The 21,647-nt window shown below is 47.6% G+C and overlaps 3 protein-coding genes across 3 annotated transcripts; 1 reads left to right on the forward strand and 2 right to left on the reverse strand.

Moving 5' to 3' along the window:
• Positions 1–4,425: 4,425 nt before the first annotated feature.
• LOC120641915 (uncharacterized protein YnbB-like) lies at positions 4,426–7,526 on the reverse strand. Its single transcript, XM_039918229.1, has 12 exons — positions 7,253–7,526; positions 7,058–7,168; positions 6,883–6,945; positions 6,684–6,797; positions 6,443–6,592; positions 6,274–6,351; positions 5,982–6,203; positions 5,827–5,913; positions 5,592–5,711; positions 5,314–5,406; positions 4,964–5,117; positions 4,426–4,850 (listed from the first exon to the last, which is right to left on the reverse strand). Exons 1-11 carry the CDS (start codon positions 7,493–7,495, stop codon positions 5,058–5,060), a joined length of 1,341 nt encoding a protein of 446 aa, XP_039774163.1. The 5' UTR covers positions 7,496–7,526; the 3' UTR covers positions 4,426–4,850; positions 4,964–5,057.
• Positions 7,527–9,352: 1,826 nt separating this feature from the next.
• LOC120643134 lies at positions 9,353–9,952 on the forward strand. The gene has a single exon (XM_039919658.1). It carries the CDS (start codon positions 9,415–9,417, stop codon positions 9,772–9,774), a length of 360 nt encoding a protein of 119 aa, XP_039775592.1. The 5' UTR covers positions 9,353–9,414; the 3' UTR covers positions 9,775–9,952.
• Positions 9,953–16,657: 6,705 nt separating this feature from the next.
• Positions 16,658–17,096, reverse strand: LOC120643135. The gene has a single exon (XM_039919659.1). It carries the CDS (start codon positions 17,015–17,017, stop codon positions 16,658–16,660), a length of 360 nt encoding a protein of 119 aa, XP_039775593.1. The 5' UTR covers positions 17,018–17,096.
• Positions 17,097–21,647: the final 4,551 nt, after the last annotated feature.

Genomic DNA, 21,647 nt, shown 5'->3' on the forward strand with positions numbered 1-21,647 from the left:
ACTTGGAGCAAAGAATGCACCGCGGCGGATCACGGCAGTGAGCAATGCGGTGGTCACGGGCAAAACAGTTGTAGCACCTTCCGTCCGCCTTGGACCTCAACAGCTGAAGAAAACTACTCCCGGCAGGCATGCGAGGGCCGAGACGATCCATAATGGTGGCCACCCGTACGCTGCCTCCGCCATGAATGCTCCCCTGCCGAGCCCCGAGACGCGACCACACAGGGCCACGCATAGCCCTGCGGCTCTCAGTATGCCACCTGCCATCCTCCTCACCGGACCTTGCAATAAATCTTGGACCGTGTTTAGTTGGGCGTTGTAAAGTTTTTAAAAAAACATCTTTCTACATTTGAAGTACTAAACATAGACTAATTACAAAAATAATTACAGAACTCGTCTGTAAATCGCGAGACGAATCTAGCGAGCCTAATTAATCCGTCATTAGAGGTTATTTACTGTAGCAATTTAGCATCTAATTACAACCTAATTAGGTTCATTAGATTCGTCTCGCCATTTACAGACAACAGTCGCAATGTGTTTTTTATTTCGTCTAGATTTAAGTCTCCATGCAGGTGCCGGAAAAAAAAATTGGAATTTTGATTTTTTAACTAAACACGGCCAAGGCTTGAAAGTCCGCGGCCGCAGCAGTGCATCCCTTTAGGAGACCCGGTGCACCGCAGGCTTGACAACGACCGAACGGAGGCGCCGTCCAGTCTCCGTCGCAGCAGCCCCAACATCACCACGTCCGGCCGGGGAGCCCGGACGCGGCCCAGAATCCGGCGCAGGACTACCCTCGTCCTCGGAGGAATCACAGTAGTGAAGCTCAACGGCCTCCCCTTCGTCGGCTTGGAAAGCAGACCGGTCCGCGTGGCCCGAAGGAGAAGGGGGCTTGCCCGCCGGTGGGTCACCGAGCGGCGCTTTGGCTGGAGTGGGAGCCGGCGGTGGGTCACCGCACGGCGGCGGCGGCGGTGGTGGAGAAACCATTCTCATGTTACCACTCTTTTTGACTTTTGCTGGTTAGCGTGAGACGTAGGCAATATTAACTACGATGCTTGCATTTGCTTCTTGATTTCACATTAAAGGTAGCTTTGATCACAAGTTTATTCGCAGAGACAAGCACAGCTCTGCCATGAAGTCTATCTAACTCTGCATTCCATGGGTTTATTTGGATGCGTTCGGGAGCCAGGCAGCAATCCGGTTTACGATCAACCGTCAAGACTCACTCTCCCGCACGAGGGTGCCATGGCAGTTCCCGACTCCAAGACTGAAACTCGAAGCTGCAGCATCGTGTCGCTGGGTCTCGATTCTAGAACAACAACGCAACCAATTTGATCATTGTTCGTTCAGCTTGAACGAGGACGATGTTGTCTACCTCGTAGCTGTTGACGCTTTTTACAGGCCAACACACGATCGCGCTAGGTCGCGCGACGCGAGGTGGGGCTCCTTGCAGCACCTCCTGCGTGGAGCGGTCAGACCGGTCAGAGGGACCGGTCAGACCGGTCGCCGTGCAGAACGGCGACGATCCTACGAACGCTCGCCCGGGAGGAACCCCGTCGGGGCAAGCGCGTGTAGGATTGCCCTAGGCTCGGCAGGCCAGCTAGGGCGTCCTCAAACGCCATGGAGACGAGAGGAGAACAGCATGTCGATGTTGGAAAAGTAGGGTAAAGATAAAAAGGATAAAAGATGTGTTTTTGATAGATTCGATTGGGTTCCCCCTTCAATCGGCCGTGACCCTTTATATTTATAGGGTGGGGAAGACATACCCCGCAAGAAATCCTGTTTACAGATCTAAATCTATTAAGAACTCTAATTGTACTCGGACTCCTCCTAGACCGGTCAGACCGGTCGGACCTACCGGTCAGATCGGTTGGTCATGCCAGACCGTCTACAGACGCCTAGACCGGTCAGACCGCCTGGACACACCGGTCAAACCGGTCTGTTCAGGTTACTGCCAATTTTGGTCGTCAACATATGCCCCCCTGTTTTTTTGTGATGCTAGCATGCCAAAAAACACTTCTCTGGACCAAAATTGTCTAAGGGCGACGATTAACAATACGTCGGCCATACATTATATTTAAACATGCTAAAATAGCCGAACTAAGAGAGCTAGCATGTAACAATTTCTAGCTTACGATCAGCAAACTATTTCGGCTTTATATTCCTTAACATGTTCAATAACAAAAATCTTGTGACGGCCAATGCGGCCGATTATACAAATCATAGCTCCTTGGTAAAGTATAAAACTGATAATCATAATATGGCAGCCAAGGATTATGACCAAACCATGGATTAAGCAAACCTGAATATGCAGACCATGGTACATGCATCGACGGGATGAATGACGAAGACCAATATGATGACCGTTGATGCTTTCTTGATCTTGGTGATGAAGAACTCCTTTTTCGTTTGCCTTCCAATTGATTGCTTTGTTTTTGCGCAGATATCTTCTTGTATTTATCCAGAAGCTCCTCAAAGGTCGGTTTGATCCTATTTTTTGCACCACCAGACTTTCCAGGTTCAGACCGGTCTGACCGGTCTGACAAACCGGTTAGACCGGTCCTGTCAGAACCGATATAGATGCTCTTATCTTGCCCCCCAGCCGAATTTGAATATTGTTCGACTATATTGTTTGAAGTATGGTCTCCATTGGGGACAATCTGAGCAACGGAACTAGCCTATGTTTCTTCAACGGTCGGCTTTTCTTTATCTTGTGTCAAATCTGAATTTTTATTGAATCGCCCATCTTTTTTGACACGATAAACTTGCTTGATCACCATGTGTTTCTTTTTCTGTACAGGCCGATTTTTTGGATCAAAACGGCCATTATTTGTAGGTGATGACTTACTAATTGCCGGCTCTCTATAGGTAATATAATTTGGGCACAAATATGTAGGAAGAGACGGTATATATGAATTAAAATACCATGACGGATAAAAACAAGGCATGCTATAATAAGACCCGTATGGTATATGTGTAGACGACCTATGTGATGAAAACAGCACTGAATTAGGAAAATTATTCGTCTGCCGATTCCGATCATGGAATTGTTGTCTTGGAGTAGATCTTGAGTGTTTTGGATGTTTTAGCAGACTAGCATCATTATTTCGTTTTCTGAATTTAGCCGGAAGATCTCCAAGAAAGGCTTCAGCTTTTCCTTTTGATGCTTGTGACGGCCTTTGGATTCAATAGTTTTCCAAACACCAATCTCTGGTTTCTTGGGCTTAACCATCTTAGGTTTCGATTTATTCTGCAAAACCCTAGATGAGCCGCTTAGACCGGTCTTAAGACCGGTCAGACTGGTTGCAGTGCAACCAGCAGATTTGTCTTTGTTTTGTTGCCCCCCGAGCGTTGAAGTACTAAATTTAGTCTCTGTGTTCTTGCTAGGGGATTTTGGTTCAATAATTTCGGCTTGGGACGGCCGAATTGTATCTTGACCAGCAACATCAGGCAAATTTTTACAAAGATTATTAGCCGGCTTTTCAATAACCGACTTTTGAACAACAGGAGCTTGAATTGAACTATCTATTTGATTAATCAAATCTTTGACAACACTGGATATAACATTAGATAAAGTACCTGAGGATCGCATCTCCATTAATATTTCAATGGTGGATGGAATCTGACACTCCTTTATCTTCTTGACTCCTTGCTCTATATAGCAGCGAGACAAGAATAATCTTTTAACTGCTCCATCGTATTCTCGCTTATACTCCTCAAGTAGCTTATCACGTGCCGCCATATGGCTAGGGTTTGAAAAATCGGTCATGATAACCTGATTCTCTTCCCCAGCGGAGTCGTCAAAATATGTTGACGCCTTTTACGGGCCAACACACGATCGCGCTAGGTCGCGCGACGCGAGGAGGGGCTCCTTGCAGCACCTCCTGCATGAAGCGGTCAGACTGGTCAGAGGGACCGGTCAGACCGGTCGCCGTGCAGAACGGCGACGATCCTACGAACGCTCGCCCTGGAGGAACCCCGTCGGGGCAAGCGCGTGTAGGGTTGCCCTAGGCTCGGCAGGCCAGCTAGGGCGTCCTCAAACGCCATGGAGACGAGAGGAGAACAGCATGTCGAGGTTGGAAAAGTAGGGTAAAGATAAAAATGATAAAAGATGTGTTTTTGATAGATTCGATTGGGTTCCCCCTTCAATCAGCCGTGACCCTTTATATTTATAGAGTGGGGAAGACTTACCCCGCAAGAAATCCTGTTTACAGATCTAAATCTATTAAGAACTCTAATTGTACTCGGACTCCTCCTAGACCGGTCAGACCGGTTGGTCATGCCAGACCGTCTACAGACGCCTAGACCGGTCAGACCGCCTGGACAGACCGGTCTGTTCAGGTTACTGCCAATTTTGGTCGTCAACAGTAGCCAAGGTTGGGCCACGGGACAAAAGGGCATGTGTGCTCGCTGTTAACTTCAAGAACAAGAGGCTCCAATATGTGGGCGTATCACTCTGCGAAACTCTGTGCTACATGAACAGTAACATCTCCAAGTTTTTTTTGTTACAACACTAGGTATTACTATTCCTAAGCACAGCACCGTGCATGTATCTATCTCTGATTGCATTTGCAAAACTTTCTTGGCCTACATTTTTGTTGAAAGGAAACTAGGAAAGTAAAAGAGTATCTTGTTACATATTTTGCTTCATGGACAATGTTTAGAAAAAAAAGGGGGCAAATTGCAGATTTGCCACTATTTTGACCTCCTAACTGGAATCTGCCATTAAAGAAACGTAGACTTGCAAAATTGCCACTCAACCATCCAAGGACCTATTCCATCTGCCACTGCTTCCCCTCAACCTCAAGATCATCCAACATGGTTCCAAGTTCCAACAATTAAGCCATGAATTCCACCTGAAATTGTGCAGATCCGTTGACACCAATACATGACAACATTAAGACGCAGAAATAGTGGAAACTGAAGAAGAGGAGGAGGTGAGCTTGAATTAACAAGTAATGAAGATTACCTGGTGCTAATCAGTTCCATCATATTGAGTTTCAAGTAACCAGGCATAGTTAAAGAAAAGGGCCTGCCCATTCCAGGAACGTGACACCACACAGTTATATGACCTTCAGAACTTCAGTGAGGACAAGCGCCCATTGTGTCCAATGTGTTCCTCCCTGCGCCAGTACATTTCAAGGGTGACAGCCAGTATAAGATATGAGGAAAGCTTTTATTTGGTGTCTCAGGGCTAAGATTCTCATCACCAGATTAATACTAACTTGAACCACTTGTGCACATAACATAGCAAGCAAATAAGAGATTAAACACAACGCAACGACCCTGAGTAAAAGTTAAATCAGGATCTCAGGTTACCTGGCAGAAGATGGCATATGGATCTCTCAAGGGCCCATCACATGATAGTTCACTTGTGCTTCCATCTATGAATGTCCCGTCGGCAAAAATGACCTGATTTCAGTGGGTTAATCACTTTGGTTGCTTCGTTTAACAGGGCACCATTTAATGTTGGAACGAGTCTCTCTTTCATCAGAAACTAAATTTGCGAAATAAACTTTATGTACATTGTAATACAAATGATAGCAGGAAGGTAAGAGCAATGCAATGATGAAAGGTATAGAAAGCTACAAACACACCTCTGAAGCATAGCCAGGAGTTTCCCCAGCAGTTGGTTTAACAAATGACCCTACTGGGCAAGTTTGTTGCACCACTTCACAGAATGCTATGAGTCTCTCCCTGTTACCAAGCTCCACTGCCTGCAATTTTATTTTTAAGTCTTCATTATTTATTGAACTTAAAATTCCTGAATACTTGCTATCGCTGAAATGCGCAATATGAAATGTTGTAAGGAGGTTTGGCCTTCTGTTTAACCTGCACAATATCATGGCGAGGAACCCTTGGAAGTGGTTGAACTCTGTAGCCCTTGGCTGACATGACTTCCGCAATTAGCAAACCTCCCTATGGATCATACTATATCATCAATTGCATATATAGTATCGTCGCAGATGTGAGAATTAAGAACCTACTTTTATTGCTTCTCCAACCATTTGTGGAGCAAGAAACAAGCCTTGAAAAAGCGAACGCATAACATGGCCAGGTGTTGATCCAAATTCTACTCCAAGGCCAGGGGCAGATAGGCGAGCAGCAGCTGCTTCAACAAAATTTCTCTTCCCAGCAACATAACCCCCACAAGGCGCAATAGTTCCACCCGGATTCTTTATCAAACTACCAGCAATCAAGTCTGCTCCCTGCCATGAAAACACACAATGAACAGAGGTAGAGCTAACCTTAGTGAGATGGTGATAATCAAGGACATACCACCATTGCAGGTTCAGATGTCTCAACAAATTCACCATAGCAATTGTCAACCATCACCATGCAGTTTGGGTTTTGCAACTGCAGAGATCCAAATGATGAAAATTGTCAGCACACAAAAGCTAATATAGATACAGAAGGTTGCTGGGCCCCAGACAGAAAGTAATCTTGCCTTGATCAAACTTATAGCTCTGTGAATATCTGCTACACTTAAGCTCTTGCGCCAAGAGTACCCACATGATCTCTGAATGAAGGCACATCCAGTTTCTGGTCTGATGGCACAAGCAAGAGCTTCCCAATCAAGGCCACCGTCTGCTGCGAGCTACAACTGAAGAACCATCAGTAACCCATCCTCAGCACGAGGCAACACAGTTAACCATCTAAATGTACTCTTAAGGGAGATATCTACAGACCGGAACTTCTCGGTACGCCACTCCAAAGTCTTTGAGTGATCCTACATTGGCCGACCCCCTGATCCCAATCACCTCCTCTAAGGTGTCGTACGGATGCCCAGCGACTGCCAGGAGCTGCAGGAATTCAGCATTCATCAGTCTGAAATGCCAATCAGAAGCAGTGCCAAGACTTGTTCGTTCAGTTCAATTCATCCCTTACCTCATGCCCAGGCCTCAGAAGCGCAAATAGCGCACAGGCAATGGCGTGCGTGCCGGAGAAGAACTGGCAACGATGGAGGAATTTGTACATCAGATAGGAGCTCGGTCAGACAGAGGTAAGCAACGAATGGAGCGAAACGAGACAATGTAGTGTGTTAAAGCCTCAAAGGTGGAACCTGGGGGCGCACAATGGCGGCCTCGGCGCCGACGATTTCGGCGAATACGGCGTCCAGCGCCTCCCGGCCGCCGCCATCGTCGTGGCCGTACCCCGTCGACCCACCGAAATGCTGAGCAAACGCGTTTGCTAGCGGAGTGAGCTCGGATGCCAGGCAGATGAGCCGTAGAGGAGTAGAGTGAAACGAGTGGGTTACGTGCGGGGCGACGCGGGCGCGGCGGAAGGCGGCGGCGACGCGGGAAGAGTTGAGGGCGAGGGCGCGGTCGACGGCGCGGAACTCCGCCTGCAGCGACTCCGCCGCGTGGGACACGTCCGGGTGGAACGCCACGTCAGACGCCCCGGCCGCGACCGCGCGACACCGGCCGCCGCGCAGGGAGGGAGAGGCACGAGGCCGCGCCCACGCGAGGGGGGTCGAGCAGCAGCCGCCGGTGGCCGTCATCGCCGCGGCCGCAGCAAGCAAGTGAACCAACCAACCCCGACCGGCGCCGGCGGGGTTCGCTCTGGCGATTATCCTTGCGGTCGCTTCGCTCGTGGGCTGCGGGTTGCCGCGTAAAATGGGCCGGCCCGTCACGCGCGGATCTGGATGGGCCTGATTCCGTCCGCTCAGGCCCGTTTAGATCAACAGCGTAGGCCCGGCGGCCATTGCGTGGGCGTGCACGCTTGCAAGGCCACGCCCAGTCGCTCGCCCACCCACCGAAATGGCAACGCTTGCAGCATCAGGCCCCGGCCCGGGCTCCATCGTCCCGTCCTTGTTGCTTATCTCGGGATGCCAAGCCAAAGCTGTGGTAGCCTAGCACCATTAGAGAGAGAGAGAGAGAGAGAGAGAGAGAGAGAGAGAGAGAGAGAGAGAGAGAGAGAGAGAGAGAGAGAGAGAGAGAGAGAGAGAATGGCGCACCTACTCAGAAGAGAAAATGGCCGGGGCTTGCAAGTTTTGCAAATGAGGTGCGTGCCGGCCATTGTCACAAAGTCGGGTTGGTTCATACACCCATGGCCACGGTTTGCCAGCGACTGAGCTACGGTCTACGGACATGTCAGATTCTATCACACAAACACCCTTGTCTCACTGACAAGTTGGGTCATATTTGTGCCGCTAACGTGTATCAAGTGGCAAATTATTGCCCGGTTAGCGAAGAAAGGAACGAACAGCGGCTTAATTCGAGTCAAAAATATGACATGCATTCGAGTCAAAAAGATGACATGCTCCCCAAAGATGACAAAAGTAGTGCTCATATGGTCACGTTGATCAGTCACTCTCACGACAGGGACCAGGGCGGCAAACCGAGATACTCGGTCGGTTCGGTTCCCCGGTTTCGGCTTGAAAGGCTTCAAAAAGACATGTCAAAGTCAAGCAGCCATATCTTCTGCCGCACGGCTGCGTTCGCTATTGAACCGCTGTTCGGATCGTCCGAAACTTCGTCCCCCTCAATAATGGCTTGAACGCTGTTCGGATCGTCCGTTATATCCAGATGCAATTACCAAGCAACTCATCAGTGAATTTCGATGCTTGTTGGATTCTGTTGCAAATTTCTGCCTTGTCCCAGAGGAGTGTGTTAGCTGCAGTGTAGTGTGCTAACACCTCATCACTTCTCATTCTTTTTCTTCTGTCTGAATCATGAGGCGAAATGGTGGCGCCATTTTGTGCACCAACGTCATCACTACAGGAGGAAGAAGACATCACTTCTCATTCTTTTTCTTCTGTCTGAATCATGAGGCGAAATGGTGGCGCCATTTTGTGCACCAACGTCATCACTACAGGAGGAAGAAGATCATGGACTGGTTACTACAAGTTTATAGCTGTAATTCATTTTTTTAGCTTTATAACTGATTTCAGAACTGTATCTAGCATATTTTAAATAAAATACACATCGTTTGTTTTTAATTTTTTGTCATATCCCAAGGTGCCGTTCCGGAACGTCGCAGGTTCATCATTTTTGTCCAAAAGTAATCATCATTCGATATTGTAAAACTGCGCCAATGCGACAATGGGACAGTCGAGACCTTGGGCAATGGTGGTGGGGGAGGTCGGGCACAGTCGAGTTGGTCCATTGACACTGTTCGGATTTCGGGACAACAGTCTTCGACAATGGGACAACAGTCCATTGACCGCAGTGGTTGGATTGTCGCTGTACGTCCACGGCCTGACCTTCCTATCATGAGGATCTCTGCATACAGCACGTGCTGGTAACCCAAGCATGTCACTATGTCAGGCCGTGGACAGGTGCGTGGACTATATATTCATCTCCAGATGCAATTACCAAGCTCCCGACCTCCCCCACCACCATTGCCCAAGGTATGGACAAGGTCGAACACTCGAACCACTTCTTGCACACAAACGCACACACCAGTAGAGATATCAAGATGGAATTCACGGCTGTGCTAATCAAGATTGTGGGCTTGATCTCGGAGGCCTGCCGCACGGTGGAGAAGCTGCCGGCGGCGCTGATCACGAGCGGCATCGTTCAAGCTGCAGCGGCGCTCGCGCTCGCCGTCTTCAAGTCTCCGTCAGGTATTTTCGTTGGTCATGGAAGGGCGCCCTTGTACCTGTACTACGGCATCCTCATCGCCGTCATAATCTTTGGATTCGTCGAGGCTTCTGCGGGCTTCTACGTGTCAGGCGACGTGACTCGGAGGCGCGCCGTCGGGACGACGATCCTTTGGGTCTCCATTTTGCCCATTGTCCTTGTGGCTGGGCTTGGAGGCTCTGTCATCTTGAAATAGTAGCTAGTTGCAGTCTTGCAGACCCTGCCGTATTTCACGTACTCTCGTTGCTGTATACAAATTCAGGTTCTTATGTGAGCGTCAGGTTTGATGCGCTTCCATTGTTATCCTGGAATCTGTGTGAGGCTTAGGCTATTATGCTGTATACAGCGGCACATGCTGTTAGCAAAAAAATAAAAGTTCTGGACTGTCATGCTGCTATGGTTTGTCATCTGTGTGTTTACCCCCTCTCTCTCTGAAAGCAGGGCAAAAGAAGAGCAACACGGTACTTTCTTAAGGAAAAAAATATCTCTTATGAAAACCTAAAAACTATAACAACTTAGGTAAAACTTGATCTCTTTGCATATGCGAGGAAATAGGCACAAAATCAAGATAACTACACCAAACCACTCATAGAAATATAACTACACAACTAGAGAAAACGCGCAAAGTCTCAACGTAGTAGCAGACACACATCTTTCAGCTCAAGTTCATAAAAGCAGAGCAAACGAGTTGCTTACAAATGTAACAAATATTTTTACTATTTTATACCCCATATTAGCCTCCAAATAAAACTGGTAGATTATTCCACGATGTAACCCGTCTAAGGCTGGATGAAAAATTCGTTGCTCGCTAGCTCGCTCAGCTCAGCTCTTTAGTGGCTCGGCTTGGCTCTTTAGTGGCTCGGTTCGGCTCGGCTCGGCTCGGCTTGTTGAGAAATATTACCAAGCCGAGCTAAGTATTTAGCTCGGTTCCTTAACGAGCCAGTGCTGGCCAACGAGCCAAAGGCTAAAGCTCATTTTCCAAATCTAAATAAGATCTGGTCCATCTAAACCTCAGCCCGATTCACTCGTCGTGCTCAAACCCTAGCTATCTTTGGTTTGTGCTACTTTCCCAGCCCCCTCCTTTCCCTCCCGAACTCCCCCGGCCGCCGCACAAGCGCACGGCGGCACACGGCCACCCGCCTCCTGAACTCCCCACCCTCCCTGCTCCTCCGCATCCCCGACCACCACGCGGACCGCCTGGCTGGCTTGCCTCCCCGACCTGACCTCCCCCGCTTTCGCCTCTGGCTCTCCCTAGCCAGCTGGCTAGCCAGCCAGATGGTAGCGCTGTGAGTGTATCTCCGCACCATCAGCACGCCGCGCGTCACGACTGTCATCGCGGCCCCACGCGCCACACCTTGACCTTGACGGCCTACGCTCCCCTGTTGTCTGGTGGCTGAAATGTTTTGAAGCTGGCTCATGAGCTAAACAAGCCAGCTTGAGCTGGCAAACGAGCCGAGCCCGACTTTTTATCTAGTTATGATAACGAGCTGAGCAGAGCAGAGCTTGATATCTAGCTTTAAACCCACCCAAATTTCCTGTCCTATACCTAATTCTGGGCCACCCCATCTGATGAACCGGATTCGACCCGTCCAAAAAAAACCCGATCTCGGTGAACCGATCGTGAATTGTACACCTTCTTGGTGAACCGATCTTGAGCGGTTTCGGTATCGGATTAAACATGTCTTAATTACTAAGCAGTGGCCCGGGACTCGACCGGGTTGTTTCTGGGAGCATCTGCAGTGGTCTCTGCTGATGTTACAGACTGGGAGATGCTGGAAGTGCTGGCGTGCAGGGAAGGACTGGCTCTAGCGAGGGACATGCTGCTGCAGCGCCTAGTGCTTGCAAGCGACTGTGCTATTGTTGTCAAGAACATCAAGGGAGCGGCTATGGGGCACTACGGACAGATTGTTCAGGAGATCAAGGCGACAAGCACAAGTTTTCGGTCTATCAAGTTCATCCACGAAAGGCGAGAATCCAACGTTGATGCTCATAATCTTGCTAGAAGCTGTTTGTACAAAGGCTTAGGCCGCCATGTGTGGTTCATTAGTTCGCCAATGGGCATTTGTAACTCGTACTCTGCCCAAAATAAAGATTGGCGGATTTGCTAAAAAAAAAACTAAAGCACGCATCTACCTCCCTCTGTCTGACTCCTGAGGTTACTGACGGGAGATGGCTGCCGGAACCGTGCGGCTTTCTGTTTAAGTCCTGGATTATTTGGAAGAGCAATTAAATTCCATGAATGAAAATGACGTGTCCAACAAAAGAAAAGGTAAAAGGTCCATCTCGATGCTTCAGTGAGGAAACGTAGGAAGAGCAAATGAGAGGGCAGTAGGGCCCTCGTGTAGAGTACAATTAATTGTACAAAACAGCTACTAGTAGGCTATAGAAATTGGTATGACCTAAGTACGGCCGGCGTCACGGTAATTTAAATCCCCGCATACAGTAGCACGTGCAAGTAATTTTAAAATTTAAGAAGATGTAGTTCTTAAACTATCCATCAAATTTAAATTTCGATTGTACAATTATATCTGTTTCGAAGAGACATTTAAAATAAGCCCCCACTTGTATATGTTTCGACAATATTTTTTAAAGACACAGAAATTGCTTTATGTACAAGGAAAAGTACCAAAATAAATTAGTTAAAATGCTCCACTGATCAGCTAAAATTGCTTATTATTGATCATACAATAAACATTCATCTATCTAACAAAGTTGTTTACCCTTATTCACTAATGACACCAAATAATCTATCTTCACAGGAACACCAATATGGCAATATGCACCTTATCCACCAATGACATCAACAATCTATCTTCACAGCATGAACACCAATATGACAATATGCACTTAACTGAACTCAGGCATGCGAAACAACATTCTGTTGCTGCGGGAAACGGACGGATACGGATCCGGCAGTCAACACAACGATGAACCGGGAGATCGCGCTGCTGCTGCCCTCGTCTCTCCTCGTGCGGTTCGTACTCGGCTTCGGTGATTTAGGGCATGCCACCTGACTTGACCTACAGCCAGGAAGGGGTGAGTGGTGCGACTTTGCCTCCTGCTTTTCCTGTATCACACAAAAGTAAATGTCAAATTCCTGCCGGGTCGCTCGGATCGGCACCTATCAACCCCAGTGTTTTGCATCGACGAGAATCAGCCGATCGGGGGACATCCACGGGTAAATCGGCACATTTGCCAATTATAGATACATTCAATAAAGAATAAGTAAATAAAATAGGAAAAGCGTTAAAAGAATATATAAACCTGCTCCAAAACATGATATAAGCAGATCTATCAGTCCAGATCGGCTCTTGCTACACGCAACCTAAATCAATCTAGGCACGCGTGAACATAACCTAGGATCTCCAAAGAAATCCATCTACACGAACAGATCTAACCCAAGACATATCGGGCAAGGTGCTCGGTACACGTTATTCTATCGGCAAGTCGCTTGCACGTGTTGCAGCGCACGTCGTGGATTGTAACAAACGGCTAGAAAACGTGTTCCGGACAAGCATATCGTAAATAGACAAAACGACCTTGCCGATCACGCAGATTGGCAAACTAGGGTATCGGTAAATAAATCGATCTGAAACAGACTACGATGACTCGATAGGCAAAAAGACTCTCCTATTGAACATAACAAATCGATTAACCAAAAGGGTTGGATGAATATAAACCATTTTAGATCGAAGACTAAATAAAAGGGCCAGATAAACAAAACACGTGAATATAGGAACATCCCGGGTTACCAGGGCCAGATAAACACCGTGTATGAATATAGGAACATCCTCAATGTAATCTACGAAACTAACATGGTAAGCGAACACATGAACACCCTATTTGATGAACCGATCTACTATGCACAAAACGACAAGAGGATGCACGAAAGCCGATTTACCTACAACATGCTAAACTATGCACTCGTATTGCATTAAACATGAGAAGAAAATAAATCATACGAGGCAAGAAAATAAATGGGAATTTTACAGCACTGATTCACTGTATGACCGGTTTTTTTTAGGGGGGGGGGGTACAATCTGTTGCTTCGTGCTAGTGTATTATCACGACTGGGAGGACTCTCTTTCACTGACTTATCTGCCCTTGCCGCGTCTTTCTGCGAGCACCTTACCTCTCTTCATTAGCTAAGACTAGTTGAGGGCTATGAGATCTGCTTTACAGATGAGCAAGAAAGGGCACTCGAGTTCCTTACGTCTCTGCAGGAGCTTGAAATTTTCGATCACTGCCGGTGATCGAATGAGAATGTTCTCATTCAGGCAGTGACCGTGACGGGCAGTACGGGCAGCCGCACTATCGGGTGCTCTAGCCTAAGAGGGGGAGGAGGTGAATTAGACACTAATAAAAATTTAGACCTATGGCTCCAACTAATTTGCACAAAACTTAAACTAAAACATGCTTTCTAGATGTGCAACTAGGTAGTTCTAGTGTGAAACCCCTATCCCAAAAGAGTTTAGCAACCTATAGCTTTTCCTAGCAAGAAATTATTCTATGAAAGTAAAGGCATACAAATTGCTAGTACGAAATGCGGAAGCTTAAAGAGCGGGATAGGAGATAGCAAACTCTTGACGCGGGTGTTTATCCCGTGGTTCGGTTAGCCACAAAGGCACACCTACATCCACGTTGTTGTAGCACTCACTAAGAGTATTGCTACTCGGCCACCAAGTCTCTTCCGTGAACACAATCACGATCACCTTGGCACCGGGTTCCACTAAGGAGCTTCTCCATAAAGGATGGGGGTCTCCACGTCCCCCGCACAAAGATGTCGTCGCCGTTCCACACCAAGTCGGAGGGTCGATGACGTTGCCGGCGAGCTTCACGCTCCAAGATGCCGGTGCACCAAGCTCTTGTTTTGGTTCGCTAATGAACCACAGCACAAAGTCTCGAAGCCTTGCAATCTCACTCACTAAGAGCTAATCATTTACACAACACTCTCAAAATGTGCTAAGGGCTAAGGATATGATCTTGATGCTCTTGTATGGCTTGGAGATGTTCTTGGGTGTGTGTGGGATATCCAGCAACTCCAGCAATCTTCAAATGGCCGGGTGAGGCGTATATATAGGCCACCAAGACTTGTAGCCGTTGCTCCAACGGTCAGCAGAAAATCTGCGTATCATCGGATCAACCGATGCCTCAGGCAGGGGTAGCGTCGGTTCATTCGGTCACTCTAAGACCTGAAGTAGCCGTTGAACTCCTGACAGCTGACACAGTGGCCACCGGTTCAACCGATGCTTAGCCGTCGGTTAATCCGGTCACTCACAGCACTCAACTATTCTGCTGACGTCATTACACCGATGGTATGCACCGATGCTTCACCGGTTCAACCGGTGATGAAGACTTGACTCTTGCGCCACTTGCATCGTCTATGGAACATAGTACGTCCAATGCACCGATGCCCCTTTTTGAACCATCGGTTCATCCGGTGCCTATAAGCTGACTTGGCTTCGATTCCCTTCTGCACCAAAATACCATGACATCGGTTCTTCCGACAACCATCGGATACACCGATGCTCATGCGTCGGTTCTTCCGGTGCTACTGACCGAAAAGCTTTCAGGGCCTTGCTACGCGTATCTTCTCTTTCTTTTTTCTCTTTGTCATCACTTGAACCTAAAAGCCTGAGAATGGACATCTTAACCATCATATTAGTCCAAGTGTTGTGTTGTCATTCGATCACCAAAATCATTCAAAATAGCATAAATGGTGTCACGTTCATTTCACTCTCATTCAGGCAAAGACAACAAACTCGCACCCATCGAAGACCCTGCGGCCAATGGACCAACTCGACTTTGTGACAATGGCCGCGTTCGCTATATATGCGCACACGTCTCTTTTTTGATTATCTTGATACCATGGGTTTATTTGGATCGTTGGGATTCGTCCAACCTCAGCACCAACCTCGTCCATGGAACGTCTTAGCTTTTCCATTTCCATTCCGTTAAAGCCACTACGTTGAGATACACTCACAGCGCTACCACCTGGCTGGCTAGCCAGCTGGCTAGGGAGAGCCAGAGGCGAAAGCGGGGGAGGTCGGGTCGGGAGGCAAGCCAGGCAGTGGCCCGCGCGGTGGTCGGGGATGCGGACGAGCAGGGAGGGTGGGGAGTTCAGGAGGCGGGTGGCCGTGTGCCGCCGTGCGCTTGTGCGGCGGCCGGGGGGAGTTCGGGAGGGAAAGGAGGGGGCTGGGAAAGTAGCACAAACCAAAAGATAGCTAGGGTTTGAGCCCGACGAGTGAATCGGGCTGAGGTTTAGATGGACGGGATCTTATTTAGATTTGAAAAATGAGCTTTAGCCTTTGGCTCGTTTTGGCTCGCTGCCCAGCTCTGGCTCGTTAAGGAACCGAGTTAAATACTTAGCTCGGCTTGGTAATATTTCTCAACAAGCCGAGCTGAGCTGAGCCGAACCGAGCCACTAAAGAGCCAAGCCGAGCCACTAAAGAGCCGAGCTGAGCGAGCTAGCGAGCAACGAATTTTTCATCCAGCCTTAGACGGGTTACATCGTGGAATAATCTACCAGTTTTATTTGGAGGCTAATATGGGGTATAAAATAGTAAAAATATTTGTTACATTTGTAAGCAACTCGTTTGCTCTGCTTTTATGAACTTGAGCTGAAAGATGTGTGTCTGCTACTACGTTGAGACTTTGCACGTTTTCTCTAGTTGTGTAGTTATATTTCTATGAGTGGTTTGGTGTAGTTATCTTGATTTTGTGCCTATTTCCTCGCATATGCAAAGAGATCAAGTTTTACCTAAGTTGTTATAGTTTTTAGGTTTTCATAAGAGATATTTTTTCCTTAAGAAAGTACCGTGTTGCTCTTCTTTTGCCCTGCTTTCAGAGAGAGGGGGGTAAACACAGATGACAAACCATAGCAGCATGACAGTCCAGAACTTTTATTTTTTTGCTAACAGCATGTGCCGCTGTATACAGCACAATAGCCTAAGCCTCACACAGATTCCAGGATAACAATGGAAGCGCATCAAATCTGACGCTCACACAAAAACCTGAATTTGTATACAGCAACGAGAGTACGTGAAATACGGCAGGGTCTGCAAGACTGCAACTAACTACTATTTCAAGATGACAGAGCCTCCAAGCCCAGCCACAAGGACAATGGGCAAAATGGAGACCCAAAGGATCGCCGTCGGGACGGCGCGCCTCCGAGTCACGTCGCCTGACACGTAGAAGCCCGCAGAAGCCTCGACGAATCCAAAGATTATGACGGCGATGAGGATGCCGTAGTACAGGTACAAGGGCGCCCTTCCATGACCAACGAAAATACCTGACGGAGACTTGAAGACGGCGAGCGCGAGCGCCGCTGCAGCTTGAACGATGCCGCTCGTGATCAGCGCCGCCGGCAGCTTCTCCACGGTGCGGCAGGCCTCCGAGATCAAGCCCACAATCTTGATTAGCACAGCCGTGAATTCCATCTTGATATCTCTACTGGTGTGTGCGTTTGTGTGCAAGAAGTGGTTCGAGTGTTCGACCTTGTCCAGACCTTGGGCAATGGTGGTGGGGGAGGTCGGGAGCTTATATAGCGAACGCGGCCGGGATTGAGGCGACGCGGAACTACACCCAATGTTTCTTTGCCTAAAGGAAATTGAGGAATAATTGATCAGTGACGATCCTCCCACTTTGCGCGCTTTAGCTGCGCGCTTTAGCTTATATATGACCAAGTCCGCCACACGTGACGTGACGTGAAGTAAGCACATCTGTTTAACCTGACCCTCTTTACAACATTTCATATTGCGTCATGACTTTGAGATTTCAGTATAGGGAACTTGCTTTTGGATTCTTATCGATCGTTGTAACGAACATGGCACCATTTATGCCATTTCGAGTGATTTTGGTGATCGAATGACAACGCAATCAATGGGACTAATGATATTATTGAGTGAACATTTCTAGATCCCAGGGATGAAGTAAAAAGGCCATGCAAAGCAAAACACGAAGAAAGAACTCAAAGAAACGCTGAATTGGACGAATTCTACTGAAATCAGTAGCACCGGAAGAACCGATGCTATAGGCATCGGTGCATCCGATGGTTGTCGGATGATCCGACGGCCTGGCTATTGGCCCAAGTCTGTGCGCCTCTGGAGATCATGTGAAGATCAAGTGAAGCACCGGTTGAACCGATGGCTTCAAGATAGGCATCGGTGCATTCAACGTACTATGTTCCAGAGACGATGTCAAGCGCGCAGGTGCCAAGTCTTCAGCACCGGTTGAACCGGCGAGGCATCGGAGCAAAGCATCGGTGTATTGACGTCAGCAGAAGAGAAGAAGGCCAACGGCTAGTTGAAGTGCTGTGAGTGACCGGTTTAACCGACGAACAAGCATCGGTTCAACCGATGATCACTGTGTCAGCTGTCAGGAGTTCAACGGCTACTTTGGGTCTTAGAGTGACCGGATGAACCGACGCTACCTCTGCCAGAGGCATCAGTTCATCCGATATTACGCAGAATTCTGCTGACCGTTGGAGCAACGGCTCCACGATTTGGATGTCTATATATATATATATATGGCATCCCTCGGCCATTTGAAGGTTGATGGAGTTGCTAGACTTCCCACACATACTCAAAAACACCTCCAAGCCATACTAGAGCATAGTGATCATATCTTTAGCTCTTAGCACACTTTGAGAGTGTTGTGTAAAGGATTAGCTCTTAGTGAGTGAGATTGCAAGGCTTCGAGACTTTGTGCTGTGGTTCATTAGCGAACCAAAACAAGAGCTTGGTGCACCGGCACCTTGGAGCGTGAAGCTCGCCGGCAACGTCATCGACCCTCCGACTTGGTGTGGAGCGGCGACGACATCTTTGTGCGGGGGACGTGGAGACCCCCATCCTTTGTGGAGAAGCTCCTTAGTGGAATCCGGAGCCAAGGTGACCGTGATTGTGTTCACGGAAGAGACTTGGTGGCCGAGTAGCAATACTCTTAGTGAGTGCTACAACAACGTGGATGTATGTGTGCCTTTGTGGCTAACCGAACCACGGGATAAACACCCGCGTCAAGAATTTGCTATCTGCTATCCCGCTCATTAAGCTTCCGCATTATATACTAGCAATTTGTATGCCTTTACTTTCATAGAGTAGATTCTTGATAGGAAAGGCTATAGGTTGTTAAACTCTTTTGGGATAGGGATTTCACACTAGAACAATCATAGTTGCACATTTAGATAGCTTGTTTTAGTTTAAGTTTTGTGCCAACTAGTTGGAGCCATATGTCTAAATTTTTAGAGTGCCTAATTCACCCCCTCTCCCTCTTAATGCTAGAGCACCCGATCCTTTCAATCGTCCAACCTCAGCACCAACCTCAGTATAGGGAACTTCCATTTCCATGGACTAGGTTAAACACCAACCTGAGGTTGGACGTCAGCACCAACCTCGTTGGGATTCGAATATAGATGGGGGTGGGGCGGGTCGGCCCGTCGGTTCGCTGAACCAGCCCACGAAAACGACCCTATTGGGCTCCGATTTGGAACCACGAAGCTGCCTCGGTTCAGTGGATCGGAATCACTTCAACCCTGGCCACGCAGGACTGGGCGCCGACGACCGGCCACGCGGGACGGTTGCGCCGGCGTCAGCGCATTCGGGGCCGCAGCCTCCGCCAAGCCGCGGGGATCGTCGTCGCCATCTTCTCAAAGGCTGTACACCGGTGGTAGGAGGCGCTTCGAGGTGGTGTGGTGCGACACCTGCGTGGAGACCCAGGCGCTGACGGTGGCCAAGGCGGCCAGCATCGCTACGCTCGAGCAGTTCAAGATCTCCGCCGACCGAGAGTCTCTTGCCCTTCGTCTGTCCTCAAATCTGCAGCTGCTTTTTCCTCAAATTTGCAGTCGATCCAATAGAAAAGAAACTAAGCAAATCAATCTGGTTTGGCACTGGTCATTGATCCCTCTTTTGAGTTCCTTTTTCCTCCGCTGTGCACACAAATTATGTTGTCAAGTGACAAGAAACGAAGCAAAGTGCCCTTCTTTTGCACTAATAAAAAGTTGATAGATTATGTTGAACATCGCTAATTTCTGGCCTATCTTTTCACTGCTTGCCTGGCAGAAAACACAAGGGGACTTTCCTCTTGTGCAAATTATGTGCTGTACGCAGTAGAACTACAGATACTGTCAATGTTAGGTGCTTTTACTAAACTGAGTCAGAGAGCATTGTTCCTTTAGTGTGGACGTGGATAACACTTGTTGACCCATTTCTTTAACTGAACTGAAAATGGCCTAAAGTTTACAAAACTGAAACATTTGTGTGCCTCCCTTCTAATACTAATTGAAATGGTAGGGAAGCTAACTATTTTGTGTTGAGCATTCTGCTAGCACGATGTTGTTATTTCTTTAGGCAGCTGCATGGAACCTGAAAAACTAATGAAGGTTTGCAAAGGCTTTAGGAATTTTCGTATATGCTGAATGTTTTTGAGGGGTCATATATGCTGAATGTGAATGGTTCCTTTTGTCTGGACAGACTAATTGAATGGTTTCTATAGGTTCGTGATCCCAACATTGCTTCGACAAGTTATGACCTTCAGTTCGCATGCAGGCAATCTTGAGAAGGAATGAAGTGTAGTGACCTTCTTTAGTTTTCTCCACGTCTACCTGATTTTTGTTTGGGCGAATTTGACTTCCCTGCCTGCAGCAGTTCTAGAGAGATACTTGAGAATAAATATTATTTGGAGTTACAAAAGTGTACTGATTCTATGATGCCATCTTTCACCTGCCCTCAGAATATAACCATCAGCCCAATAGCAAACCTCATCTGAACATATTACATAGATGCATTACAGCTTTGATTTTTTCCTATTTATATAGATGCATTACAGCTTTGATTTTTTTCCTATTTGTACCTTAGCTGAGTTGATATAGGTCAAATGTATTACAGCTTTGATTTTTTTCCTATTTGTACCAGCAGACATCAATTCCTAGTATTAGTCATGATAATTGATTAATCTTTTTAACTTGCTGCAAGAAGGTGGAAGTGGATAGGATGATGGATGTGCCACACCTCCAAGGAGTTGGAGAAGGACACTCAAGTGGTAGAAAGCGAAAGAGAACGCCTCGGGCAACCAGTGCTCCACTAGTTGAAGTAGTTGAAGGAGTAGACCTCAATAACAATGCTCCGGAAGTTGAACAAGTTCAGTCAAGCAATGCAGTACAGCCAAATGATGATAATGAGCTAGTTGGTGATGGAGAGAACAACCAGGGCATTGGTGATGGCGAGGATCAGAACATGGGTGACGGTTCGGAGGATCGGGACTTCGGTGATGGTTCGGAGGATCCTTGACATTATAGGTTCTGGTTGACCACACCGACTTCCTCAAGGAACTCCAGTGAAGCCCAATGCTTGATGTAGTAATGCTTCTCCGTGATGTAATAAATGGCAGTTGGCGCTTGACTTTGCTCCTGCCATGATGAACTGAAAATAAAACTGCTGTAGAGTTGTGCTTTTGCTAGGGAGGATTGGGGTTCACTGTGTAACTGCCTGTTACTAGTTTGCAATTGCTACCTGTAGCAATCTGTCTATTACACTGGACCAGTTTGAGGTGTTGATTCACTGATATGTGCTGGTTGCCTGCTGCTGTTTTGTCGTGAATCTGTCTATTAGGCTAGTCGGCAATTAACCAACTGTAAGCAATTGCATTGACAAATCCATCTGATGTTTGATCTGAATGTCTCTTCTATGCAGGCCAAAGATAAAAAGGTCTGATAGTGTGATCTGATGCAATAAGAAACTTTGATATGGCTACTGATTCATGTTCTTTATGTCGAAATCTTATGCATGCTCTTATAGTTTGATGTTGCAACTTTTGCGCAAAGTCGTATTTGATGTTTTATAAAAGATTTTGTACACAACGGTAGCCGGTAGTAAGCAAGTCGTGCTCTTGTTTAAGGAAGCTAGTAAGCAACAGGAAGCAATATGCTGATCGTCCTCTTATCTAAGTAATCAACCGACCCATATTATCCACTGGTGCACCACGGGTCAAAAACACATTCAAATGGAGTGGCCGGTGCTCCTGTACACATCAAATGGATCGGTGGGTCAGTTGCAGTTCGATCCATGGTTGAACCAT

The sequence above is a fragment of the Panicum virgatum genome, chromosome 7K (genome assembly GCF_016808335.1).
Source record: "Panicum virgatum strain AP13 chromosome 7K, P.virgatum_v5, whole genome shotgun sequence".
Taxonomy (NCBI): Eukaryota; Viridiplantae; Streptophyta; class Magnoliopsida; order Poales; family Poaceae; genus Panicum; species Panicum virgatum.

Bases quoted from the DNA above. Each gene is read 5' to 3' on its own strand.
- LOC120643135 (XM_039919659.1), bottom strand. From the start codon at position 17,017: ATGGAATTCACGGCTGTGCTAATCAAGATTGTGGGCTTGATCTCGGAG.
- LOC120643134 (XM_039919658.1), top strand. From the start codon at position 9,415: ATGGAATTCACGGCTGTGCTAATCAAGATTGTGGGCTTGATCTCGGAG.
- LOC120641915 (XM_039918229.1), bottom strand. From the start codon at position 7,495: ATGACGGCCACCGGCGGCTGCTGCTCGACCCCCCTCGCGTGGGCGCGG. The intron at 5,914-5,981 runs GTAGGTTCTTAA...TATGATCCATAG, and splicing joins TGGTTGGAGAAGCAATAAAA to GGAGGTTTGCTAATTGCGGA. The intron at 5,712-5,826 runs GTTAAACAGAAG...ATAAAATTGCAG, and splicing joins CTCGCCATGATATTGTGCAG to GCAGTGGAGCTTGGTAACAG.